Source organism: Ranitomeya variabilis, chromosome 7, assembly GCF_051348905.1.
Source record: "Ranitomeya variabilis isolate aRanVar5 chromosome 7, aRanVar5.hap1, whole genome shotgun sequence".
Lineage (NCBI taxonomy): Eukaryota > Metazoa > Chordata > Amphibia > Anura > Dendrobatidae > Ranitomeya > Ranitomeya variabilis.
The window spans coordinates 164,066,982-164,091,982 of NC_135238.1; the positions used below are offsets into that span (position 1 = coordinate 164,066,982).

General features: G+C 39.5%; 1 protein-coding gene across 31 annotated transcripts in view; it reads left to right on the forward strand.

Annotated features, from left to right (window-relative positions):
- MAP2 (microtubule associated protein 2) overlaps positions 1–24,280 on the forward strand; it is a 300,805-nt gene extending 276,525 nt beyond the window's left edge. For 18 of the 31 annotated variants that reach the window (XM_077272167.1, XM_077272173.1, XM_077272178.1 and 15 more), the window contains 9 exons: positions 320–526; positions 678–812; positions 5,090–5,145; positions 6,195–6,333; positions 8,145–8,488; positions 14,265–14,357; positions 16,056–16,137; positions 19,776–19,888; positions 22,129–24,280. In XM_077272167.1, coding sequence (XP_077128282.1) covers positions 320–526; positions 678–812; positions 5,090–5,145; positions 6,195–6,333; positions 8,145–8,488; positions 14,265–14,357; positions 16,056–16,137; positions 19,776–19,888; positions 22,129–22,344 — 1,385 coding nt within the window. In that variant the 3' untranslated portion in view covers positions 22,345–24,280. The remainder of the gene's footprint in view (positions 1–319; positions 527–677; positions 813–5,089; positions 5,146–6,194; positions 6,334–8,144; positions 8,489–14,264; positions 14,358–16,055; positions 16,138–19,775; positions 19,889–22,128) is intronic. The other 13 variants (XM_077272176.1, XM_077272193.1, XM_077272195.1 and 10 more) reach the window with 8 other exon arrangements.
- Positions 24,281–25,001: the final 721 nt, after the last annotated feature.

Genomic DNA, 25,001 nt, shown 5'->3' on the forward strand with positions numbered 1-25,001 from the left:
GATAGGACCGCCCACTGGACCCAAAATCCCAGAAAGGGCTCAAATTTAAATGATTAAAAACAGGCTATTCTGAATCTTTTCTCATAAAACTATATATCTATCTGCTCAGCTCCTTCTGCTCTATCACATGATTCCTGTAGCTTGGATGGTATTTTCATGGTGACAGGTTCCCTTTATGAAAACTAGCTAGACCTGTAAATGTTGGAAAAACTGCAGATAGCTGATGCATCCAATGACATACTCCGCTCTGTTACTTTTCATGGATATATTTTGTATATAAAATCTTCTGCTGCTGTCCTAACTCTTCTCATGTGCACAGATGAGGACAGGAGCCTTATGACTGAAGCAATAGAACCCATTCCTAAGGAGGAGAAGGTTGAGCGAGAAATCCAGAAGGTTCCTATTGAAAGACACAGGAAAGACAAGCCTTTCAAGACTGGCCGAGGTCGCATTTCAACACCTGAAAGGAAAATAAGTAAAAGGGATCTTAGCGCAACCTCCAGAGATGAAGCGAGACGGAAAAAAGGTCCATCACTTACTCATCTTTTGCCTCCAAGTACAGCTTGGCGACTCTGCCAGGGAACCTAACTGTTTAACACCATGCAATCTAATGATAACTAGCTATGTGTTAACTCCCCTGACTATGTGCTTCTTTCTTTTCTTCCCATCTTCTCTAGCAGTTCTAAAGAAAACAGAAATTGGTAAAAAATCAGATGCTCAGCCCCACTCTCCCTCCAGGAAAGTAATTTTAAAACCTGCGGTCAAGCAGTCTAGACCGGCCCATCAGGGCTGCGTGAGGAGGAAGCCTGCAGGTGACTGCTTTGTTCCGTTTTTTGCAAATGTGGCTGGCAAACATTGTTTTGGATGGTTTCATGTTATGTGACTTGCAGATTTCATCCCTGCAGACTTTCTTATCTTTTGTTATTTTTTTTTCAGTTTTTTTTCTATTCCATTGAAGAAATTTCAGTATTCCATAATAATGAAAGTCCATGTCAGAGGCTTGCAGACATTTTATTTTACGTTGCTTCTTAATTTCCTATTCTATTTGTTTATTTATGGATTCTTGTTCATTTCTTTGCAGAACTCATGATCACATTCGCTTGCAAGAGCCATAAGCGTGCATTGGTTGTATCTTGGCATAGTGACTTAGTGCTTTCTTAGAAGTTTGTATATCCATGTCTCTGTTCTGGTGGAAACTTCATGATCGATTGCAACCATGGTACACATTTCCATTGATTTGCCTCCGTCTCATACATTAACTACATCAAATCTATTTTACATTACTGTGCAGATCAGTGTATTGAAACTGTTGGCGTCTTCAGCTTAAACATCTTGTAAATGCATGCCTGTGTTCATTTTTTCCTACTTCCAGATCTAAGCTAGCAAAACTTTCAGAATATAAAGTTTCGTTAAGGGCTTTTAGATCATATCCCAGTGAAGGATGAATATAATTAGGTAGCAAAGCTAATTATTCAGCAGCTCCTTACAGCAACAGAAACGACCAAGCAAAAAGTCTCTGCCCAATATTCTGCGCATGCTCAGGTCAAGGAGATGGGAGTGATATATACGGTGTGTGTATATATATATATATATATATATATATATATATATATATATATATATATATATAGTATCTTGGAAGCATTCATCTCTCCTGTATTAATAATTTTGGATGACGTTGTGCATTTTCCTAAATACTATATATCCCTATTTCCAGATCAAGATTACATTTTTCAATTTTGTTTCCTGTGGATCTAAAAGTTTCTGAAAGCGAAAAAACATCTATTATTCACATAAACATCCGTATTTGATTTTTTGAATATTGACTTCGGGAGCAATGTGACTTAGTGACTATTTGTTACCTATGAACATTTTGAAGTTTATTCAGGAAAGCTGTTTGGCAGAAGATATAATATTAACTGATGTGATATCGGTGTTTCATTTTTCATGAAGCTTCCCTCTCGTATGTTAAGTTATTAAGATATCAGTAGTTACTCTTTTCAAGACTAGTGAGCAATACACATTGTTCTTGGTATTAGTCATTACACTTTTTCAAACCAGCCGTACATGTTGACTTACACTGGGCGAGAGATCGTCGATGTATTGTCGATAACACTCTCATTTTAATCGATATTTCCCAAAACATTTTTTGTGTTGGTCATACAAGCCAAATACAGTTAATTATTAGCCAAAAATTTCAAACACTGCTCCCTTTTCGACAGCGACATGGTGTCATCAGTTGGCAAAATTAAATTCGCTGTTTAATTTCACTCAGTGAACCTTTGTTTTGGTTAAATATGAAACTATTTTTTCACTTTTAGGGTAGACTCACAAGACAGTTCTCTCTCCATCTGAGAACAGTGGTCAGATTATTCTGATCAGATTTTGATCCCAGTGGCATCAGTTGTATCTCGGAGGTGAACAGAAAAAAAAGTTTCCCCACCTTCTCCATTCTGTCAGTTCACACACTCGGATGTCGTCTGTGTGCAGTCCGATATTTTTGATGGATCATCACAATTGAACATGTCTCCTGTTTTTTCCTCAGACCACTCAGTCAGAGGAAAAATCGGACATGCGCTTAGTCCCATAGAATATCATGGGTACAAGTGCTATCCATGAAATTCATGTGTACAGTGGCATGTAAAAGTTTGGGCAATCCTGGCTAAAATTACTGTTCTTGTGAAGAGTTGAGGAAGTTGAAGTTTATATGATCTCCAAAAGGGGTAATGATGACACATTTTCTTTGCATTTTGGGCAAAAAAAATATATATTTTCATCTTTTAAATTTTTGAAAATTGCAAAAATGGGCCCATGAAAAAGTTTTGGCACCCTGCATTATTGGACCTAGTAGCACACGCTTTTGAAAGTATCACTGCTTGTAAATGCTTTTTGTAGACAGGCAAGTGTCTTTCAATTCTCATTTGAGGGATTTTCGTCCATTCTTCTTTGGAAAATTCTGAGATTCCTGTGCCATCTTACATGTGCTTCTATTTTGAGGTCTATACACAGATTTTCAATGGTGTCCAGATCAGAGGACTGTGAGGGCCATTATAAAACCATCTGCTTGCACCCTTTGAGGAAGTCTGTTGTGGATTTTGACATGTGTTAAGGATCATTGTCTATTTGCAGAAGCCATCCTCTTTTTTTAACTTTAGCTTTTTTACAGATGGTTATGTTTGCATCAAGAATTTGTAGAAATTTCATTGAATCCATTCTTCCCTCTACCCATGAAATGTTCCCTGTGCCATTGGCTGCAACACAACCCAAAAGCATGATTGACCATGCTTAATGTTTGGCAAGATGTTCTTTTCCTGAAATTATGTGCCCTTTTTTCTCCACACATACCTTTGATCATTGTGGCCAAAGAGTTCTATTTTAACCTCATCAGACCACAGGACTTGTTTCTGAAATACATCAGACTTGTTTAGATGTTCTTTTGCATACTTCTGACTCTGAATTTTATACTGAGAACGCAGGAGAGGTTTTCTTCTGATCACTCTTCGATGAAAGTCATATTTGTGCAGGTGTCTCTGAACAGTAGAACAATGTACCACAAGTCCAGAGTCTGCTAAATCTTCTTGAAGGTCTTTTGCAGTCAAGCCGGGGTTCTGATTTGCTTCTCTAGCAATCCTATGAGCAGTTCTCAGTGAAATTTTGCTTGGTCTTCATGACTTATCTTGACCTCCACTGTTCCTGATAACTGCCATTTCTTAATTCGTTTTTGAACTGGGGAAACTTGAAAACGTTTTGCTATCTTCTTATAACCTTCTGCTTTGTGGGCCTCCACCATTTTCATTTTCAGAGTAGTAGGCAGCTGCTTAGAAGAACCCATGGCATCTGTTTTTTTGGCACAAGGTTAAGAGGCTGAGTTTTTATAAATCTGGGGAATTTGCATCACCTGGCCGTTTCCTAACAATGATAGTGAACAAGCCATAACCCTAACAGGCTAATTAAGAGCTGAAAACTTGGTCAAAGTTATCTGAGCACACAAATCTCCAAGAGTGCCCAAACGTTTGCATCGGCCAATTTTCCTTTTTGTAATTTTTAAAATATAAAAAATGACAATATATACATATTTTTTACTAAAATACAATGGAAATGTGTCATCTTTAACTTTAGCCCTTTTTAGAGATCATTTCATCTTCAACTTGCTTATCTGTTCACAATAACAGTAATTTTGACCAGGGGTGCCCAAACCTTTACATGCCACTATAGCACTCCTCTGAGATAATTAGTTGTGTGCATGAGCTCTTAGTCTTTAGTACAAATGTTCACTTCACTTTACTGTTTGAAAAAACCCTTAAGATACAAAGATATTCTAAGTATTGGCTGGTAATGTTGACGAGCCGGCTGAACACACCTTGTGGCTATAGTAATATTGTGTATTTGCCGGTGCTAGCAGCTGCGCTTGTGGAGTTAACACTGAATGACAAGGCACTGTTGACTAGTCTTGATTCTTAGGTCACCAAACATCACTGTGACATGGAAGGTTGACTGCTTCCGGTAACCACAATAGTTCCAGGCCAATGTGAGCCCGGCTTGTAACTCCGTGTTGAAGAAAAAATTGGTTTCTATTAAAATTTTAGTGAATAATAAGCAACAGTAGCATCAGATTCTATAATGATTAAAACATACTATTCAAATCATGACGTGATTATTCTCACCTGTGAATGTCCAAAAAGTGTTAAAAAAAACCAAGACCTTTGTTTGAGACTTGATATTTTTTACAGAACACACAAAAACATAAAGTCTCAGATCATGTATTCCAAACCTGCATTCTGCGCCTTTCTACAGGATACACATGTCTAAACTATCGGAACTGTTATCCCAAGCGATTGGTTTGCATGGTCCTGTGATTTCCACTTCCTATTACTGACTTATAGCTGTAGAGAATATCAAATGTATTCCAAGTAAACTATGTCATAAATAAGACACCGTATCCAAACACTATATGAGTAGCAGCAAGTGCAGCCATAGATAGCGATCTACCCATGATCAAATCTACTCCTGGTGGTTCCAGAATATTTAAAAATATCGCTTATAACCATTAAGTTTTTCTTTTCCTTCTTGTCTTTGCTGATATCTACAGGGGGTGATTCCCAACAAACTCCTAGTGGCATTCGGCAGTCCAGAGACAGAATTACTGTGAGTAAAAGAATTTTTTTCTCTGTGCTTTTAAGTGCCTGTAATAGTCAGTATTTAACATTGTTAGTACAGGATAAATGTCATGTATATTGTGAATATTGCCCTGAGTCTACTCCTAAAAAAGCATTAATGTACTATTTCCAATCTAGGGCTATTGTTTCACCCACTGAGTTATTATATTTTTTAGCTTTAGAAAGCTTGTACATCATTTGGCATTAATTATCCATCATCTCCACCATGAAGAGGTTTTCTGGGAATAGAAAAAAAAAATCCGAAATGGCTGAAATTAGCAAATCACTCTTGTTTTGTCTAAGGACAGAGACCTGTCTTGGGATTTTAATAGGACAAGTGTTTGTGAGCAAGTGCAATAGGAAGATCCACTGCAGTGACCTTTTTCCAGCGATGTGCCACTTTCTGGGCTTCAGGCTGTAGTTTTAATAAAATCAATGTTTTATCAGTAGGAGAATATCACGACAGGACTAGTAAACCTGATGTCTTGTAGTCCTGCACACTCATGAGCTCTGTAAAGCTCCGCCCCCACCACTGATTGGCAGCTTTCGACCAATGTCCAGTGTACAGAAAGCTGATTGGCAGCTTTCGGCCTATGTACTGTGCACACAGAAAGGGAAGCTGCCAATCAGTAGTGTGGGCGGGGTTATATAGAGCTCAGCATTCACAGAACGGGTAGATCAAACTGTGATTTTATCAGAAATAAAACACAGAGCACTCTGTTAGGATATTGCTGATGGACTACCGTGTCTCTGCTTCTACAATAGATTGTCGATGATTGCTGACAGTGGTGGGTGGGATGCCCTCATGAATACAGCAAAATTCAACCTATGTGTCTGTTGTACTCTTTGAAAGTTGCTATTAGCCAAATGTCACTTTTTTACCATTTTGGCTAAGAGAAAAGAAATTATTTCTTCATACCAAACTGCTCTTAACCAAAAAAGAATCGGATAATGACAGATCTGCTTTCATTAAGAGAATGCATATGTATTCTGATAGACTGCCTTCATCTTCACTGTTTTTGTTTTGTTTTTTTCAAGGATGGAATGTCCAAGAGCCCAGAGAAACGTTCCTCTCTGCCTAGACCTTCCTCAATCCATCCAACCAGGAAAATTATCCCTATAGATAAAGAAGAAAACTCATTGTCCACCAGCACATCCTCTGTGAGACGCACCACAAGTATGTCCGTCAGAGTTTGTATTTAAAAGAAGATTTTACTGAACTAATAATTTAGTCTAAATATGTGATTTCTTAGTTCTAAGATGCAAATTGTTGTCTGAAATCAAAGAGTCATAGTGGGGGAACTGTACCGTACCATGCAATGGCTTCTTGTTTTTGATAGCACACTCTTTGAAAATATAATTTAAAAAAGTACATGTATACAGTTCATTCAATATTTTTATTCATATTATTTATCATATGGCCTATTTACTTCTAATCAACTAGACAATGTTAAAAATATTCATTTAATCTTTGCTAAAAATCAACCTAGGTTAAAAAAGAGCTCTTGTATTAAAGGTAACGCATCCTGAATTATGAGAATTCTTATTTGTAATAATTACATTGCTAAACAAATAAATGGAAGACTTAAGTTGCACATATGATCTGGATGAACAAAAAAATTCAAGTTGAAAATCTTTGCTGATATAAATTTGTAATCAGTTGAGAAGAAAATAATGAATCCACAGTCAATGGAAACCAATATCATCAACTAATTGAGGACTGGATTCCAAATCACCCAAAAAATCAATATAACACATTGAAATCACAGGCAGAGCCAACTTGCTTGAATTTCAGAAGTGTGTATGGCCCCATCTGCCTGTAGGCACTACCAACAACCCCTGGGCATGACACTGTTGAGACTTTGGATGGTGTCCTGGGGAATCTTCTCCCAGGCCTGGATCAGGGCATCAGTGAGCTCCTGAACAGTTTGTAGCGCTACTTAGCATCTGATATATCTGATGCACTAATACATAATGTCTTAGAGGTTCTTTATTGGATTCAGGTCTAGAGAATATTGGGGCCAGTCAATGCCATCAATGTCTTTGTCATCCAGAAACTGCCTACACAGTCTGGCCATATCAGGTCAGACATTGTCCTGCACTAGGAGAAACCCAGGATCTAAATCACCGACATATGGTCTGATAATGGCTCTAAGGATTTCATCCTGGTACTTAACATCATTTAGGGTAATATTGGCAATTTTGTGGAGGGTTATGTGAAACTCAATGTAAATGCATCCCCAGACCATCACTGACCCACCAACAAACCGGAACTTGTTCTGAGAGAATGGGATGTCAGACCTGCAATTATTTTGTTCTCTAGCACATGATGTGCTGGGCTGTGAGCACAGACCCTATTATATGACGTTATATATCCCACCATAATATAGTCTGTTTCTGTCAATTTGGTTAGAAACATTCACAACAGTATCCTGCTGGAGGCCATTTTTAACGGTTCTGGCAGGTCTTTTCCTGTTCCATTTTGCGCAAAAGAGCAGATACTGGTCCTGCTACTGAGCTAATATCCTTCTTTGGCACTTAATATGTTCTGTATATCTGCCTTTTGATAGTCCGTGTCCTGATATCTGCCCAACGCTGTTGATACTATGTTGGGAGACACAACAAACTATTTTATGATGGCGCATAATGTTGTACCATCCTGGTTGAGCTGTGTTGCTTGTGCAAACTGAATGGACTGCAGGTAACTCCTCATGATACCAATAGTGACAAGGACACTAGCAAAATTCAAAACAATCAGGAAGGATAAGGAAAAAGTGATTGTCGGCTATCACCTGTAAACATTTCCCTTTTTTGGAGTTGTCTTGCTGTTGCCTCTTCGATCTAGCTTTTTCTTGAAGTGTAATTGACCTTAGGTTATACCATGGTGATCAAATCTTCCCTTAGTTTTTGAAACATGTATTTGGAAAATATATTAATAATAATTTTTAATTCCTCTTTCTGTACCATTTTGTCTTAATCATTACATAGGATCTGAGCCAATTTGGAGTCGAACAGGAAAGAGTGGAACGTCTACTCCTACAACGCCTGGGTCCACAGCTATAACCCCAGGAACCCCACCAAGTTATGCTTCTCGAACTCCTGGTACACCAGGCACACCAAGTTATTCACGTACACCCCGCACTCCAGGAACTCCAAAATCCGCCATTTATGGAATGTCTGAGAAGAAAATTGCTATCCTGCGAACACCTCCCAAGTCTCCTGCCACTCTAAAACAAATGCGGTTAATGAATCAACCACTCCCTGACTTGAAGAATGTAAAATCCAAGATTGGATCTACAGACAACATTAAGTATCAGCCTAAAGGTGGACAGGTAAGAGCATCCACAAAAAATAGAAAACAAAGATCTCCACACATTTTAAGATTTACTTCTATAGGATGACATTTATTTTTGCAGTCACATATTTTTTTCTATTTCAGATGCATTATACATGTATTTTGCGCTCAGAATATGTTAAGCATACAAATCTGAGATTTTCAGTAGAATAAGTAAATCATAGATCAAATGATGGCATCTACAAACACCAACAAGACACCTTTATAGTTACCATATATTGTATTAAGAGACAAAGACTTAAGCCTAAGTGTGGCCTTATGGAAAAGTGCAGAGAACTGATAAGAGTCACCTTAGCCGGAGGTCACATCTGCACTATGATTTAGCGGTCTTTTCCATCATAAAAGCAAAAAATCTCAAATGATCCCTATTTATCACATGATATACACCAACGTGGTGGACCTACCCCCTTGACTTTCCATAGGTTCTGTTTGGTTCCTCCTCGGCATCCGTCACTTTGATGGGAAAGACAGTGTTTTCTGTGTTATTCTTTCCATCAAATACAATGTAATCTACACTGCTGAACACTGAAATTACAACACCAAGTAAGAAAAGTCATTGAAGTATGGAAATCACAGGATGCATAGACATGTTAATGATATGACAATGATGAAATCATAGAAGCAAAGTTTTCAAAACATCTCCATTATTCAGTATTGAGAATGAGTGCCACATGCAGGAATACCCGCACTTACACACCTTGGCTGTTATCAAAGAGGTTATTATTATAGGGGTTGTCCACCTTTGAGTACAATTTTGTTTTCTTACTTAAATACATGAAATTGGGGCTAAAAATCAGTTTTACAATTGGGTTTCATTAAAAAATATTGCACAATTTGCCTCCTACAGGCTCTGTATTAGACTGTCTACTGCTGGCTGCAGAATGGATTATCAGGGTTGGCCACAATATCTTTATGTTAAGAGATGTGTTGGGGACACGATTTTGTGGCACTTTCTATTATATAGGTATGAAAGGTTCTCCTCCTGCTCTTGTTAGGCTTGTTAGTGCAGCTTTTTTCATAGACTGCACAGCTCTCCAGCCCACAAAATGGCTGCGGGTGGAGGAGCACGTGACCAGAGCAGTCCATCAGTCTCCTCCAATTGAAAACCTCACATGATAAAACTGCTTTTCTATTGGAGGAGGTTGATGGACAGGTCTGATCACATGCTCCTCCACCAGCAGCCATTTTGTGGACTGTGCAGTCTGTGAGGAAAGCTGCACCAACTAGAGCAGGAGGAGAACCTGTCATATCTCTATAATATTAAGTGCCACAAAATCATGCCCTCAACACATCTGTTAAAATAAATGTGGCCAGCCCCAATAACTCATTCTGTAGCTAGCGATAGACCGTCTAATACAGCAGCTATAGAAAGTAAACGGTGAAACATGTTTAATGAAACTCAATTGCAAAATGATTTTTATCCCCAATTGCATGAATTTAAGTAAGAAAAAAAGTTGTCCCCAAAGGTGGACAACCCCTTTAGTGATTGTGTGAGGAATGTTCTGCCACGCTGAGTGCACTTGGACAGAAAATCATCAAGGTCCGTTGCTGACCAGTGATGTCCTAGATGTCATGTTGAAAAACAGGCTTCTGGCACACTTTCACGATCCCTGATGAAGGCCTATTCATGGAGTTGTCAAGCCGTGTAAGTGCGGGGATTTCTGTACATGGCACTCATACTCAGTACTGTATAAATCGAGATGCTTTGAAAATTTTGTTTCCATCTCTTCATCATTTGCAAATCATTAACATGTCTAGCAACCCTGTAAATTTTCCTTCTCGGATTTCCAATATCAATGTTGAGGAGTGTAGAATGGAGGCTCCTGACAAAGCGCCCAACGCAGGTGTGAACAGAGCCCTATAAGGAACGTGTGAAGGTTTTTCATGAAGAGTGGCTTTGCTGAGTTATTGGATGACTTGTCTTGCACTGGTCATAAGTTAAAGCCTACAGTATTGTCTAGAGCTACTGTCACAGTTGGTTGTTATTTGAAACTATTGGCAAATACATTGACATGTAGTCGCCTAGCAGCTTAGTCGTGACTTGTATGTAAGTCGGGTCTCTCATTATACCCTATCTGCTAGCTAAAAATCATAAGCACATTGTTCTAGGACACTATATCTTAGGAGCGTCCTTACAATCTTCCTACCCGTACTGATTTTACATGTTTAGCTGACCATACAGCTGACACAAATGTGAGAAAAAAGTTCAACAGACCAATGTTACCCATTTTCAATATTGGGGTACCCAGATTGTAGTCCACTAAATTAACTTCCTAATATTTGCCAATACTCCTCTCACAATGGCTGTTAAAGGGATTGTCTGTCCTTAGGCTACAAGTCTGCAGTCACTCTATGTCCTCACATCACGCACACTGCATGCTGTGAGGATTCGCCGACGTTGGGAGCGGCAGGTGAGTGAACGCAAGCATGTTATTTGTATACATGTGGTCACATGCCGACTAGATGGGCACAACCTGAATTAAACGAGGCCGGATACAGTTTAGTCATAATGTGGCCAGACGTATGCAAATTGCATAATTGTAGTCACATGACCACCCGCTCCCTCACAGTGCACTGTGAGCGCGTTGTGAGGATTCACAAGTCTGCAGTCATGTAGCCTAAGGCCGAACATCCCCTTTAAAGAAAACCTGTCAAGTCCCCAAAGTGTCCCTAACTGCTACTATGGTGATATGGGTCCAGATTTTATTAATCTGATACATGGTATATATTGCCTGCATAAGGGATTTTCTGATTTTAGAAGACCCCTGTTCCCGGCTGCAGTCCGTTTTAAATAACCAACTCTGAAGCAGTTAAAAAAGCCAAAAAAGACTGAACATACAGTTTGCACGACAAGTCGTTTTGACATTGCAGTGCATGTGTTTATTCTTTTTAGCATTTCTTGAGCGCTTTTTTGGTGGATATCAGGCGGAATCCACCTGAAAACGATGCCGTTCGCACGTACCTTTAGTGTTAGTGCTTCCTTAGCAACAGCCCATTTTATAGTGACACACATCAAAATGTTTTAGCATATATGAATATGCAAATACATTATTTTTTTGTTGTTTTTTTATTTTTTAAAGAACATTTTACATAGTAATCCTTTAGTAGGATACAAAAAAAAGTAATACAAAATACCGAGGAAGATTTTTAAAAACTTTCTAAAGGAAAGACCATCTTTGTTGCCCATAATAACCAATTACAGCCTAGCGCAGAATACAAAATGGAATCTACATTGACAGTTTTTATATTAAGCTGCTTTATAAATCTCCAGAAACTGTCTGCTAAAAATATTACTAAAAATATTGAAACTTAAAAATACTCTTTTATACACATATAAACAAAAATCTATACTTATTAGTTATCCAGATAAACACTATAACATAATCAATGCTGTATCAGGTAGTTCAGAGTGAAACCGGAATAGTGTGAAAGATAAAAAAATATATACAGTACAGACCAAAAGTTTGGACACACCTTCTCATTTAAAGATTTTTTTGTATTTTCATGACTATGAAAATTGTAAATTCACACTGAAGGCATCAAAACTATGAATTAACACATATAATATATAATATATATACCGAATATGTATTATTTGCACTGCAATGTCAATATATATAAACACACACATCACACTGTATATATGTATGGTATATATTTTTTTGTGAGCTCAAATCTATATACTGTATGTGTGTATATACTCGAGTATAAGCCCAGATTTTCAGCCCACTTTTTGGGGCTGAAAGTAACCCTCTCGGCTTATACTCGAGTCATACCCAGGGGTCGGCAGGGGAGGGGGAGCGGAGCTGTGTAATAATACTCACCTGCTCCTGGCGTGGTCCCTGCATGTCTTTTGCCCGGCGCCGGCAGCTTCTTCCTGTAGTTTGCGGTCATATGGTACCGCTCATTACAGTAATGAATATGCGGCTCCATTTCCCATAGAGGTGGAGCCGCATATTCATTACTGTAATGAGTGGTACCATGTGACCGCTCACTACAGGAGGAAGCTGCAGCGCCGGGAAACAGACGTGCAGCGACGGCTCCAGGAGCAGGTGAGTATGATGGGGGGCAGCGTGCGATATTCACCTGCTCCTCGTTCCACTGTTGGCGCCGCTGTGTCTTCTGTGTCCTCAGTGACGCTCATGTCAGAGGGCGCGGTGACGCGATTAGTGCGTGCCGCCCTCTGCCTGATCGTCGGTGCAGAGGATGGAAGACACAGCGGCACCCGGCAGCGGTGGAACGCGGAGCAGGTGAATATAGCAAGTGCCGGGGGCCTGAGAGGTGAGTATGTGATTTTTTTAATTTTTTTAATCGCAGCAAAAGCATATGGGGCAAATATCTGTATGGGGCATCTTATGTGGCCATGTGCACCATTATATGGGGGCAAATATCTGTATGGGGCATCTTATGTGGCCAAGTGCACCATTATATGGGGGCACATATCTGTATGGGGCATCTTATGTGGCCATGTGCACCATTATATGGGGGTACATATCTGTATGGAGCATCTTATGTGGCCATGTGTAGCATTATATGGGGCAAATATCTGTATGGAGCATCTTATGGGGCCATAATCCACATTTGTGCAGCATTATATGGGGCATATTTTAATATGGAGCATCTTATGGAGCCCATCATGAACTGTATGGAGCATTATACAGGGCTCCCGATTCAATATGGATATTCAAAAACACTTAAACTACTGATGTCTCAATTAATTTTACTTTTATTGGTATCTATTTTTATTTTTTAAATTTACCAGTAGCTGCTGCATTTTCCACCCTAGGCTTATACTCGAGTCATTAAATTTTCCCAGTTTTTTGTGGCAAAATTAGGGGGGTCGGCTTATACTCCAGTATATACGGTATATATATATATATATATATACATATATATATATATTATGAGCTAACAAAAATATTTACATTACAATCAAACAGAACAAAAAAATGCAATTTCTCTCACATAAAAAAGCTTCACACAGCTAGGTCAATGAAAAAAATAAAGTAATGACAGCTCAAATGCTGAGAGGCAAAAATGAAAAAAAAATGCTAGACGTTAAGGATGACCTGCCAGGAGGAAAAGTGGTCAGTTTTTGCTCTTGTTTTTCCCTCGGCTCTCCTAAGAATTCATTTTTTTTTTTCCTTTTTAATCCGGCATACAGTTACAGAGAGATGGGCCTTTTTATTTAGTGTAAATTCTTTTTGGTCTTTACCAAGTAGGTGTGGCTCGCTCCCAGGATAATAAGGCAGAGCATCCTAAACACATCTCGTTGGTAAAGACCGTAAAGGTTGGCACTGAATAAAAAGGCCAATATCTCTGGAACCGTATGGTAGATTTAAAAAAAAAAAAAAAAAAAAAAAGAATGCCCAGGGAAGCATCAAGAATAAAATAAGAGCAAAAATTGGGCGCTTTTGACCCAGTGACAGATCCTCTTTCAAGCCAAAAATGGTTTGGCCATTGAGAGATTAAGATTTGCACCTATGGCCCACAAGAGCCACAAGATCTGGGTTCAGCAGAAACAGTAAATCACATTCTATTATTTTCTGAGACAATACAGTACAAAGTGTGTTACTGTGTAAGATGCACATTCATTGACGTACAAAACTGCTAATATTGTGCATCATAGAAAGCCTATGCTATAAGCTTGTGGATTGCTTCCTATGTTTAGGACCACCCTATGGTAGCAATAAGTGTTTTGGTGCTACCTTTTGTCATTAGAACACGCTTACTTTGCCTCCTGTTCCTTTTAGGTAAAAATCTTAAGTGAGAAGACTGATTATAGTGGTGTTCAGTCTCGTTGTGGTTCCAAGGATAACATCACTCATAATGCTGGGGGAGGTGATGTAAGTAAGGGCACACTCTGTGATGGGATCTCCTCCAACACTTCCTTGGTGCTCCTTCTGAAGGTCCTTTAAGGCTCCACCCTTTTGAACCACATTTAACCTTTCGGCACCTGTTCTGTCTTTTGTCTGTCTCTTTAATGTTCACCTTTTAGGATATGTTCACACCATTATTCATGTGAATTTCGCCATGCATTCCAACTAAATAAATGTCAAAAACATCCACAGACCGTCTCGCCCTGCACTCAGTGGGAAATCTACATTGCCTTTCATACAGGCACAGAAAATTCTACCAAGTATTTGAAAATCGCTTAAGAAAGTGACGTGTGATTTATTGCAGTGGTTTCCATTCAGAATCAGCAGAGGATAGCCAAATGTGGATGAGCCCTGTTGAATGGGGCTGCTCTTCAGGCAGGTCTTTGGCAACTGAAACTGCAATCCTGCCAAGAAATTCAATGTTCAGCCACCGATATCTGCAGATTTTTACTTAAATTAGTGTCGGGTATTTCCAGCCTTATAAACCTTCTGTGTGAACATGCCCATACCATTGTCCACATCATCATGCTAATAGGAATTGTCTATTTGTCTGGTAAAGTTAAAAAAAGAAATATGTGGCCATCGTTGCTTGGCTAGAAGAATCAGTGAAAAGGTAATCCATGGTGATCAACTCACTGCCATGGATTAGGCTGGTGAAACTTCCGTTAATTAGATGATAACACCTGCATAAGCAGTTATGAATAGGAGTCAAAGTCTACCAGATGAGCAACTGCTTTTTGCAGAATTTCCCATAAGGACTTGTGCAGACGACCATAGTTTTGGTCAGAGTGCGATCCGACAAAATGTCTTGGACCAATGTTACTCTACTGGATCATGGACATGTCCGATTTTTATTTCCTTGGACAGGGTCTGTTTAAGAAAAAATAGCAGCATGCTCAAGTTGCATCCGATATTTGGACTGCACTCGGCCATCCAAGTCAATGAGTCTGTGAAAAAAACTCACCATGATATCTGAGTGTTGTCCGATTTTCACGGACCGACAGAATGGAGAAGATGGAGATTTTTTTCCCATCTTATCCTTGTACAAGAAAATCAGATCACGCTAAGATCTTACTCTAATCAAACTCTGATCAGAGTCTCATTAGCAAAATCGACCCGAATCTCTTGGATGAGAGAATATGAACCCGTCTGACCCTTGTCTAAAGAAGAGGCTTGGAAGTAGGAAATAAAGTTATGTCCTAATCCAACATCTGGAAAAGGACAACCCCATACACAACCACAATTAGAAGTACATATTTTTCCTATACATATCATTGGGATGTTTGTGACCGAAATTATAGTTGGTAAAGAAGAATTTTGAAGGAAGAGGTAATGGGAAAGAAGAAGGTCCATCCACAGTCAGTTACTTTGAGGATATTTTCCTCTAAATAGAATGATGGCTGAAGGTCAGATGAATCCCTTACTCCTATATTAATAATTTGTATTTAATCACCTTTTTGCACATTAACTGATGTCTTGAATACAATCTACCTACTTGTTTCATTACTTTCTGCACCTCTGACCTCTGTCTGTATTCACTACCACTATGGCATGAATCAGTTCTTGACTTCAAATTATCCTGCTATTCCTTGTCTAATCCTCTCCAGGGTCATCCAGATTCGCTTTCTATATGACTAACGTTATTTCTTAAATCTATTGTTACAGATACAGATTGTTAGCAAGAAGATTGACCTTAGTCATATAACATCAAAATGTGGATCTCTGAGGAACATTCGTCATAGACCAGGTAAAGAGATTCTCATTTTTGTAACTTCTAGGCAAGTTCACGCATTGCGGAAAATCTCAGCTGTGAATTTGGATAAAATTCCGCCACATATCCATATGTGTAATTTGCGGATTTCCTTGTGATTTTGTTGTGGATTTCACCCTACTCCATTTTCTAAGCATTGAATAATGTGAAAATTTCAATGAAAATCGTCATGATCGTGAGTGTGCAGCAGATTTGATTTTTCTGCAATGTGTGACTGGGATTTAAAAAAACCCATTTTCTTGTATTGTACTGTAAATTTCTGTGGGTTTGTGCTGCAGAATCCGCAATGCAAATCCATGACAAAGCCACAATGTGTAACCTTGGCATTAATAATAATAATAATAATAATAATAATAATAATAATAATAATGTAAATGTATTAGACAGGCACAGAAATTAGAATTTTTCAAATATGTTTCCTCACATTTCAAATGTATTAACCAGAAGTAAAAATGTAACTAGCCTTCATAGATAAATATGTGTTGGATATGGCCCTTTAGAAAAAATGGCTCAGTGGTTAGGAGAGTTGCCTTCCAGCACTGGGGTCCTGAGTTTGAACAAGAACATTACCTGTGTGGAGTTGTTGCAATGGTCTTTAAGGGCATTGTCTCATCTGAGACATTTTTGGTAATAAACAAGTTTTTCTATAAATGTCCAATAGATGTGGCTCCCTCGTCAAAAGACTCACTTTTATCTTAAGAAGGGGGGTATGGAGAGCATGACTTGCTCCATTAATGTCTATGAGAAACCTTATTCATATGTTATATATGTCCCTGATGGAAGCACCCCTCTAGGGTAATAACTGTTATCACCATTATTGTGTGGGTGCCTAGTCTGGATGACTGGAGAATGCTGAATTTGCAAAGTTGACATGGGACTGCCGTTATGTAGTTATTGACTTGGTGGCACTAACTGGACATTCAACATATGGTATTTTTCTGAGATGTCCAAAGTCCCTTATATGCTAGACATCTCAATCTGTACTCTGTCACTCCTCTCACCTGATTTTCATACTGTGAGGAATTCTCCTGGCTGCCTCAGCCATAGTGACCATCACCTAGTCTTCTCGAGCGCGGGACCTAAATTCTCCTAGTTTGCTGATCTGATCATCTTTGGCCTAGGTGCTCAGCCTGAACACTCAGCCTGGTCATCATGGCTCATGTGCTGGTCAGTCTTCATCTCCTACTGTGGTTTGGCTGAGGCCAGCTATAACTTCAGCACCACAACCATGGTGCTAAATTTTACCCCAGCGGCCCCAAGTGTCATTGGCTGCTGTATGAGGAATTGAGCGCAATGCAAAGTATATGGCTCAGTGTGGCAATTTAACGGGTTGGCCACCTTGCAATAATTTTTACAAATGTCCATGAAATGTACATGTAATCTGCTAACTCACAAAATGTATAACATGTATTAACCACAGAGGCGCCTATTTCCTCATTTCATATGTGCTGCCCCCTCGCAGTGCAACTCACTGCTCCGGACATAGAGGGGTATATGGCCGGCGACCTCTATTAAATAGCACTGCATGTGGTGTTAGAAACTAGCTCATGCACAGTGCGTCATTGGAGGTTGCCGGTGGACATCCATCAGCAGTCATGTCCGGAGTGGCACATTCTCATGTTGCTGTGGTAAATGCTTTGTATGAATTACTGGAATAAGTGTACTGAATGTGTCTTCGACATTTATAAAAGTGATTAATATTAACAGTCACTGTTCTCATCATCATAAGCTTAAAGAGAACCTGTTAGTACGATTTTGTAATGTAAGCAGCAGTACTCAATGTCAAGCAGCAGCCGCAAAAGCATACAAAATTTTAGGGAGTATAAAGATAGAATCCCGCGATACCAACTTATTGTTAGGCCTTTATAAATCACTGGTGAGGCCACATCTAGAATACGAGATCCAATTTTGGGCCCCAAATATAAAAAAGGACTTTCTGAAATTAGAGTCAGTTCGAAGGCGGGCAACTAGATTATTACAAGGGATGGAAGGCCTCTCATATGATGAGAGGTTGGAAAAGTTGGTCTTGTTTAGCTTAGGAAAAAGATGTCTCAGAGGGGATCTCATTTACATGTATAAATATATGAGTGGTCAGTACAAGTGACTGGCACACGACCTCACGGGGAAGAAAGGTAATTCCTGCAGCTACATAGGAAAGGGTTCTTTACAGTTAGAGCAGTCAGACTGTGGAATGCCGACCACAAGAGGTAGTAATGGCAGACACTATAACAGCTTTTAAGAAAGGGATAGATGATTTCCTCCATACACATAACATTGCGGGTTATAGATAAATTAGTGACAAAATGAACAATTGGTGGAGAAAGTTTGAACTTGAATGGATCTAGGTAAAACATATCAAGAAAGAAATGCAGTCCCCTTAAAGAGGCGGCAGCATGCTCTGCATAAATGTTTGATTTGGCCTGTGCCACATATGGAAGTCGCTGCAGATTTGTAGGCGATTACTTTCATCCCTACGTGTATCGTGAATGTTGCATTTTGTTGTGTGACCCCACTGATCTCTAAGTGTAGGCGCAATCATATAGTACAGGATTTAGCCACTGATTGGTCGATCATGTGACCTCACATAACTGCTGAGCAACACTTATCTGATTGGTCTGAGCCGTCAACATACCTATTGAAAAACTGAAAACTAAAACCTACCATGTAACCCAATGCCCACAAGGGAATGAATCATAAACTAACACTGATTTACATCCCCCAGAACAGCTGCAATTTGTCAAACCTCGGCTAACGTTTGATGTTTTCAGACTTTAAGTAAGAAGGTTAGAAAGACAATTGATCAAGATTTTAAATATGACCACAAGAGACCAATTTATACCGGGATCCATTTTCAGCAGAGAAAAATTGATTGACACAACACCAATACGATAGCACAGCGGTGGCTTTTAGCCTTTTGCTATGGTCGCTGGACAGAAAAGGAAATGATACTTTGTGGTCTAGCTGACAGCAATGTAAAGAAAGAATTGTATTCAGCTAACTTACTTTGGATACTCAAGTTGCCAAAACACCAATAGCATGCATTTTATTTATGCATTCTATGTTGGAGAATTATCGTTATAAGTCTCTAGTGTTTGAGAGATCCTACAAATAATTGTATCAGAATATCAGAATAAATTAAGGAAAAATAATAAAGGTTAAATCTTTCATTTTGCATTGATCTTCATCAACAGTGTGTAAGAATCATAATGGCTTAGTTGCTGGTATGAAGAGCTGAAGTGAGTAAAGCAGACCTTTTATACAGTATTTAAATCATCCACATTGTATAAATATGCCTCTGAACCACTGAATCATTGACAACAAAAAATGTTCTAATTTGCTATGGAAAAAGATCGGACTCCATAACATACAATGGGGTCTCTTGAATTGGAATTTATTATGAAACATCTCGGACCCCATTGTAAAACAATGAGATCCATCAGTGTTATTCATTGTCTGGTTATGTGAGCAGAACCTTTCACTTAGCTGGTTGTTTAGCCAAATGCATTACAACAGATTGCTTTTTTGTTTGTTTTTTTTGCTGCCTGTCTATTTCAGTGACATACGACCAAGCTTATTTTACTTCATTAAGGTAATCTCATACTTATTCTGTGCAGGTGGTGGAAATATTAAGATCGAAAGTGTTAAACTGGATTTCAAGGAAAAAGCCCAGTCAAAGATCGGCTCACTAGATAATGCTCACCACATTCCTGGTGGTGGAAATATCAAGGTGAGAAACTAAAATTGTTAGTGTTGCTTAAAGAATTTCTAAACTTTTATTTTTTTCCCCATAAATCAATAGCACAAGTGAAGGTAAAAACTTTATGAATTATGATATACACTCACCGGCCACTTTATTAGGTACACCATGCTAGTAACGGGTTGGACCCCTTTTGCCTTCAGAACTGCCTCAATTCTTCGTGGCATAGATTCAACAAGGTGCTGGAAGCATTCCTCAGAGATTTTGGTCCATATTGACATGATGGCATCACACAGTTGCCGCAGATTTGTCGGCTGCACATCCCAAAGATGCTCCATACAAGGCAGGATGGATCCATGCTTTCATGTTGTTTACGCCAAATTCTGACCCTACCATCCGAATGTCGCAGCAGAAATCGAGACTCATCAGACCAAGCAACGTTTTTCCAATCTTCTACTGTCCAATTTCGATGAGCTTGTACAAATTGTAGCCTCAGTTTCCTGTTCTTAGCTGAAAGGAGTGGTACCCGGTGTGGTCTTCTGCTGCTGTAGCCCATCTGCCTCAAAGTTCGACGCACTGTGCGTTCAGAGATGCTCTTAGGCCTACCTTGGTTGTAACGGGTGGCGATTTGAGTCACTGTTGCCTTTCTATCAGCTCGAACCAGTCTGCCCATTCTCCTCTGACCTCTGGCATCAACAAGGCATTTCCGCCCACAGAACTGCCGCTCACTGGATTTTTTTTCTTTTTCGGACCATTCTCTGTAAACCCTAGAGATGGTTGTGCGTGAAAATCCCAGTAGATCAGCAGTTTCTGAAATACTCAGACCAGCCCTTCTGGCACCAACAACCATGCCACGTTCAAAGGCACTCAAATCACCTTTCTTCCCCATACTGATGCTCGGTTTGAACTGCAGGAGATTGTCTTGACCATGTCTACATGCCTAAATGCACTGAGTTGCCGCCATGTGATTGGCTGATTAGAAATTAAGTGTTAACAAGAAGTTGGACAGGTGTACCTAATAAAGTGGCCAGTGAGTGTATGTTATCAAAGAAAAATGTCTCTTTCCCCATTGATCAGTCACTTCTTCCCTCCCTCAAAAACTGGCCAAATCTGTCCTCAGTGCTGTTTTCAATAAGAGATCAAATTACAACTGCTGCCTATAGAAGTATATGGAGGAGGAAGATTCTGGGAGAAGAAAGAGGCAGAGCATTCACAAAAAGAAATAAATGCTCCAGGTTCAAAACTTTCCCTCTTCTCCGCACCATAAAGCTTTTTTGTCTGATGATCTTACACAGTTGGGTTTTTCCAAGATAATAAGTTCAAATCAAAGGATCAAAGGTGCGCCTGCTCTGACCCCACTCCATTCATTGTTTATAAAACTGCCTGCTATATCCATCAGTCCCATTGAAAATGAATGGCGCTAAAGGCGAGAATGTTTACCACCATTCTACTAAATCCGGGGCTGTGCAGAACATGGTTCCCAGGTTCCAGAGCAATCTGAAATCAGACCCCAGAGATCGGTAAATTATTCCCTATCCCGTAAAATAACTTTTTAATTAACTTTATTACTGTGGTTTATGTAACCCCTAAATACATGTGGGCAATTACCCAAGCCCTTAATGAGAATCTGTCACCAGGTTTTCACTACCCCTTCTGAAAGCAGCTTGATGTATAGGCAGAGACCCTGATTCTAGAGATGTATCACTTTCTGGGCTGCTTGCTGAAGGTTTCATAAAATCACTGTTTTATTTGCAGCAGATCAACAGTTCTCTGAATGCTGAGCTCTGTATAACCACGCCCACACCACTGATTGGCAGCTTCCTGTGTACACTGTGCATAGGCCGAAAGCTGCCAATCAGCTTTCTGTGTACGCTTTGCATAGGCCGAAAGCTGCCAATCAGTGGTGGGGGTGGGGTTATATAGAGATTGTGAATATGAAGGTCTCTATGGTTGCAAGTTTACTAGTTCTCGAGTGATAGTCACCTTCTGGTAAAACAGTTAGTTTATTGAAACTACAGCAAGTAGTCCAGTAAGTGACACATCGCTGGAATTGGGGTCTCTATCTTTACGTCATGATACTCCCAGATTAGATACCAAATCCTGGTGACAGATTCCCCTGAAAAATACTTCAGTTGCCAGTGCAATACAATGGCTTTTTATCTGTGGATTTCAATGTCTCAGGTGTTAAATAATCCTTTCAAGATTAGATCAGAGTATAGATTTCTGCACTGGCAAAAGAATATGCTGATAACTTTTCTTTTTTTTGACAGATAGACTGTCAGAAATTGCATTTCCGAGAGCAAGCCAAGGCCCGAGTTGACCACGGTGCTGATATAGTCACGGAGTCTCCAGGTCGTTCTAGCATTGCCTCTCCACGGCGTCTCAGCAATGTGTCCTCTTCTGGAAGCATCAACCTTCTAGAATCACCACAGCTTGCAACCCTAGCAGAAGACGTCACTGCGGCTCTGGCCAAACAGGGCTTATGAATGTGTTATACCGTTAGCAGTGTATGAAGCTAATCTTAAATAATAATAATATTAATAATGAAATTATTTACGCATGAGCTCTTGGCAGGATTTGGGCTCAAAGCAGGTGTCACATTCATTTTTCAGATCCTTTTACACAATGAGAAATTATCACATAATGCCAAACCTATACGCAAGTAGGTTTCCATTGTATACATAATTTTCTGAGTGAAGATGCCAGATTTCCCCTTTATGTTACTGGCATAAAAAAATAAAATCCTAGGGTAACTGTAGACAGATAGTAACTGCTCATAACTTGTCATCTTCCACAGGAATTAGAAGACCAAACGTCACATATTAGGATACTTTCCAAGCATCACCCAAGTCCTTATCACTGCTCTTGACTAGTCTTGCATGGAGCCCTACAATACTTGGTGTTATTTCAACATGTGCCTGCCAGCCACCCGAACAAAGTTTGCGTAAGAGCCATGTCCTGTTAGAGCGGCTGCTCATCTTCCCGTTCAGTTCAGATAGTGGTCAAGCTCTTTGTTCTATCAAAACCCCCGTCCCCCAAGCTAACAAACCCATTGAAGCTTTCTGCAGTGCGAAAGGCCGAGGTGCGAAACGTTCAATGAAGAAGACAAACACTCGCCACTATCCAACATACCGGTAAATAAGCAGTTCTTGGTAGTGTATAGACGGCCATGTTGGTACAGTGGGAGAAATGCTCCCTATTGGAGGAGAGTGCTTTAAGAAAAAAAGTGGAGCAGCATTGAAAGGGAGCAGCTGTTAACGCACTTATTTTATGACTAGTACCTGTATATTTAACGGTCTTTCAGCTACTAGAATGCCTGCTTTGCTTTGTAATATTGTGCATTGCAGACCTTACGAGCAGCAGAGGCCATAACTTTAGCTTTGTGCATAGGCAAAACATTTCCAACACCTTTTTTTCCACCCGTTTGATACAGTATTATTAATCTAGATGTATATATTTCTCTGTGGCCATGTTTTCATTCATTCTCCCAAAAACCTTTTCATATACTTGAAAAAAAAAATCCATTTCTTACTCACAGTATCTGTGTCTATTGCACCATTTGGTAAAGCAGTTTTAGGTAGGCATAATTTAATATTAGGAAAGCTTCTTTTTTTCCTACGTAAAAAAATGCAAAATTATAAAAAAAAAAATTAAAAAATGTGTACTTAAAAGAAACTCAGAAAAAAAACACAGCAAAGCTCTTTAGCATGAAATTGCTCTGTTTGGGGTCTTAAGAAGCATTGGCTGTTTTGATTTTCTTTTTTAAGCTGGATTGCTCCAAAAAAAAAAAAAGAGCTGTTTTGTCAATGACTGCTTTTCTCTTGCTCCTCATTTCGAAAGGGCTGAAGTGTGAGTTGATTTTTAATCCTAAAGGTTCCTGTTTTCTTTTCTATGTGCAAAGATCCAGTCACAAAGTGTTGCTGATTTTTTTTATTTTTCTACTTGCTAAAGTTGAACAACACTCTTGATTCTGGGTAGAGAAGTGTGAAGATGTACAAAACGTTCTGAGATGGTAAATAAGTGAACTCATAACTTTAACACATTGCTCCGATCTACAGCAAAGGGCTAGTAAGCATATACTACTGAACCCAAGAAGACAGAGGCCAAACACATTGTAATTCTAGTGTCAGCTAGGCATGTTCTTAAATGTTAGAACTCCAAACCATCGTAAATTCTAAAGTGTCTTTATGATGATTACTCAATTTCAAACTCTATAAGATCTCCTCCAGGCTTCCTGCTGAAGAAAGCCAAGTCCAGGAATGGTACAATATACAATATGGATAATCCATTATTGTTCAAGGACTAACATAAGCAAATTAAAATATGTATCTAAGTCTAGTACGTAGAACATGCAGAATACCCATAATACTACGAATACTACAGAAATCATTGAATCGCCAGAGAGAGATTTAAGAAATCAGTGAAAGGAAAAAATCAAAGAAATGAGATGAAAGTTCGGGACTAGAGGTGAGCTGATTAATTAGCGTAGGGTCGAGTTTGAGTTGAATTTCCTGAAATTTGTAGCTTCATGCAAATTCTAACATTTTTAAATTTGATTTGTGATTCACGGTTCACAAAAAAATGTGTCCGGCACCATTTCCCATGCTGCTGATGCATTAGTGAATGGGCTAATGTCGTTTTGCGTTGCTATGCGGGCTTACCCACCCATAATGCCCTGCAGATATGACATCCTACAGATTGTCATACTTTGTGCAGCGGTGGTCAGTACCTGAGCTATCACATATCAGCGGTTCCCAGTGGAGTACGGGTTGTACGGCAGAGATGTTTTCCATCTCCAGAGGCACTGGGTGAGTGTCTCTCCTGTAGAGTGAAAGCTATTATGGACAGTAGGAGCCTCTCTCTCTCACTCTTCTATAGAGTGTAAGCTCTTGTGGTCAGTGAGGTTCCCTCTCTTCTGTAAGTTGTAAGCTCTTGTGGTCAGTGAGGTTCCCTCTCTTCTGTAAGGTGTAAGCTCTTGTGGTCAGTGAGGTTCCCTCTCTTCTGTAGGGTGTAAGCTCTTATGGTCAGTGGGGCTCCCTCTCTCTCTTCTGTAAGGTGTAAGCTCTTGTGGTCAGTGGGGTTCCATCTCTCTCTTCTGTAAGGTGTAAGCTCTTATGGTCAATGGGGTTCCATCTCTCTCTTC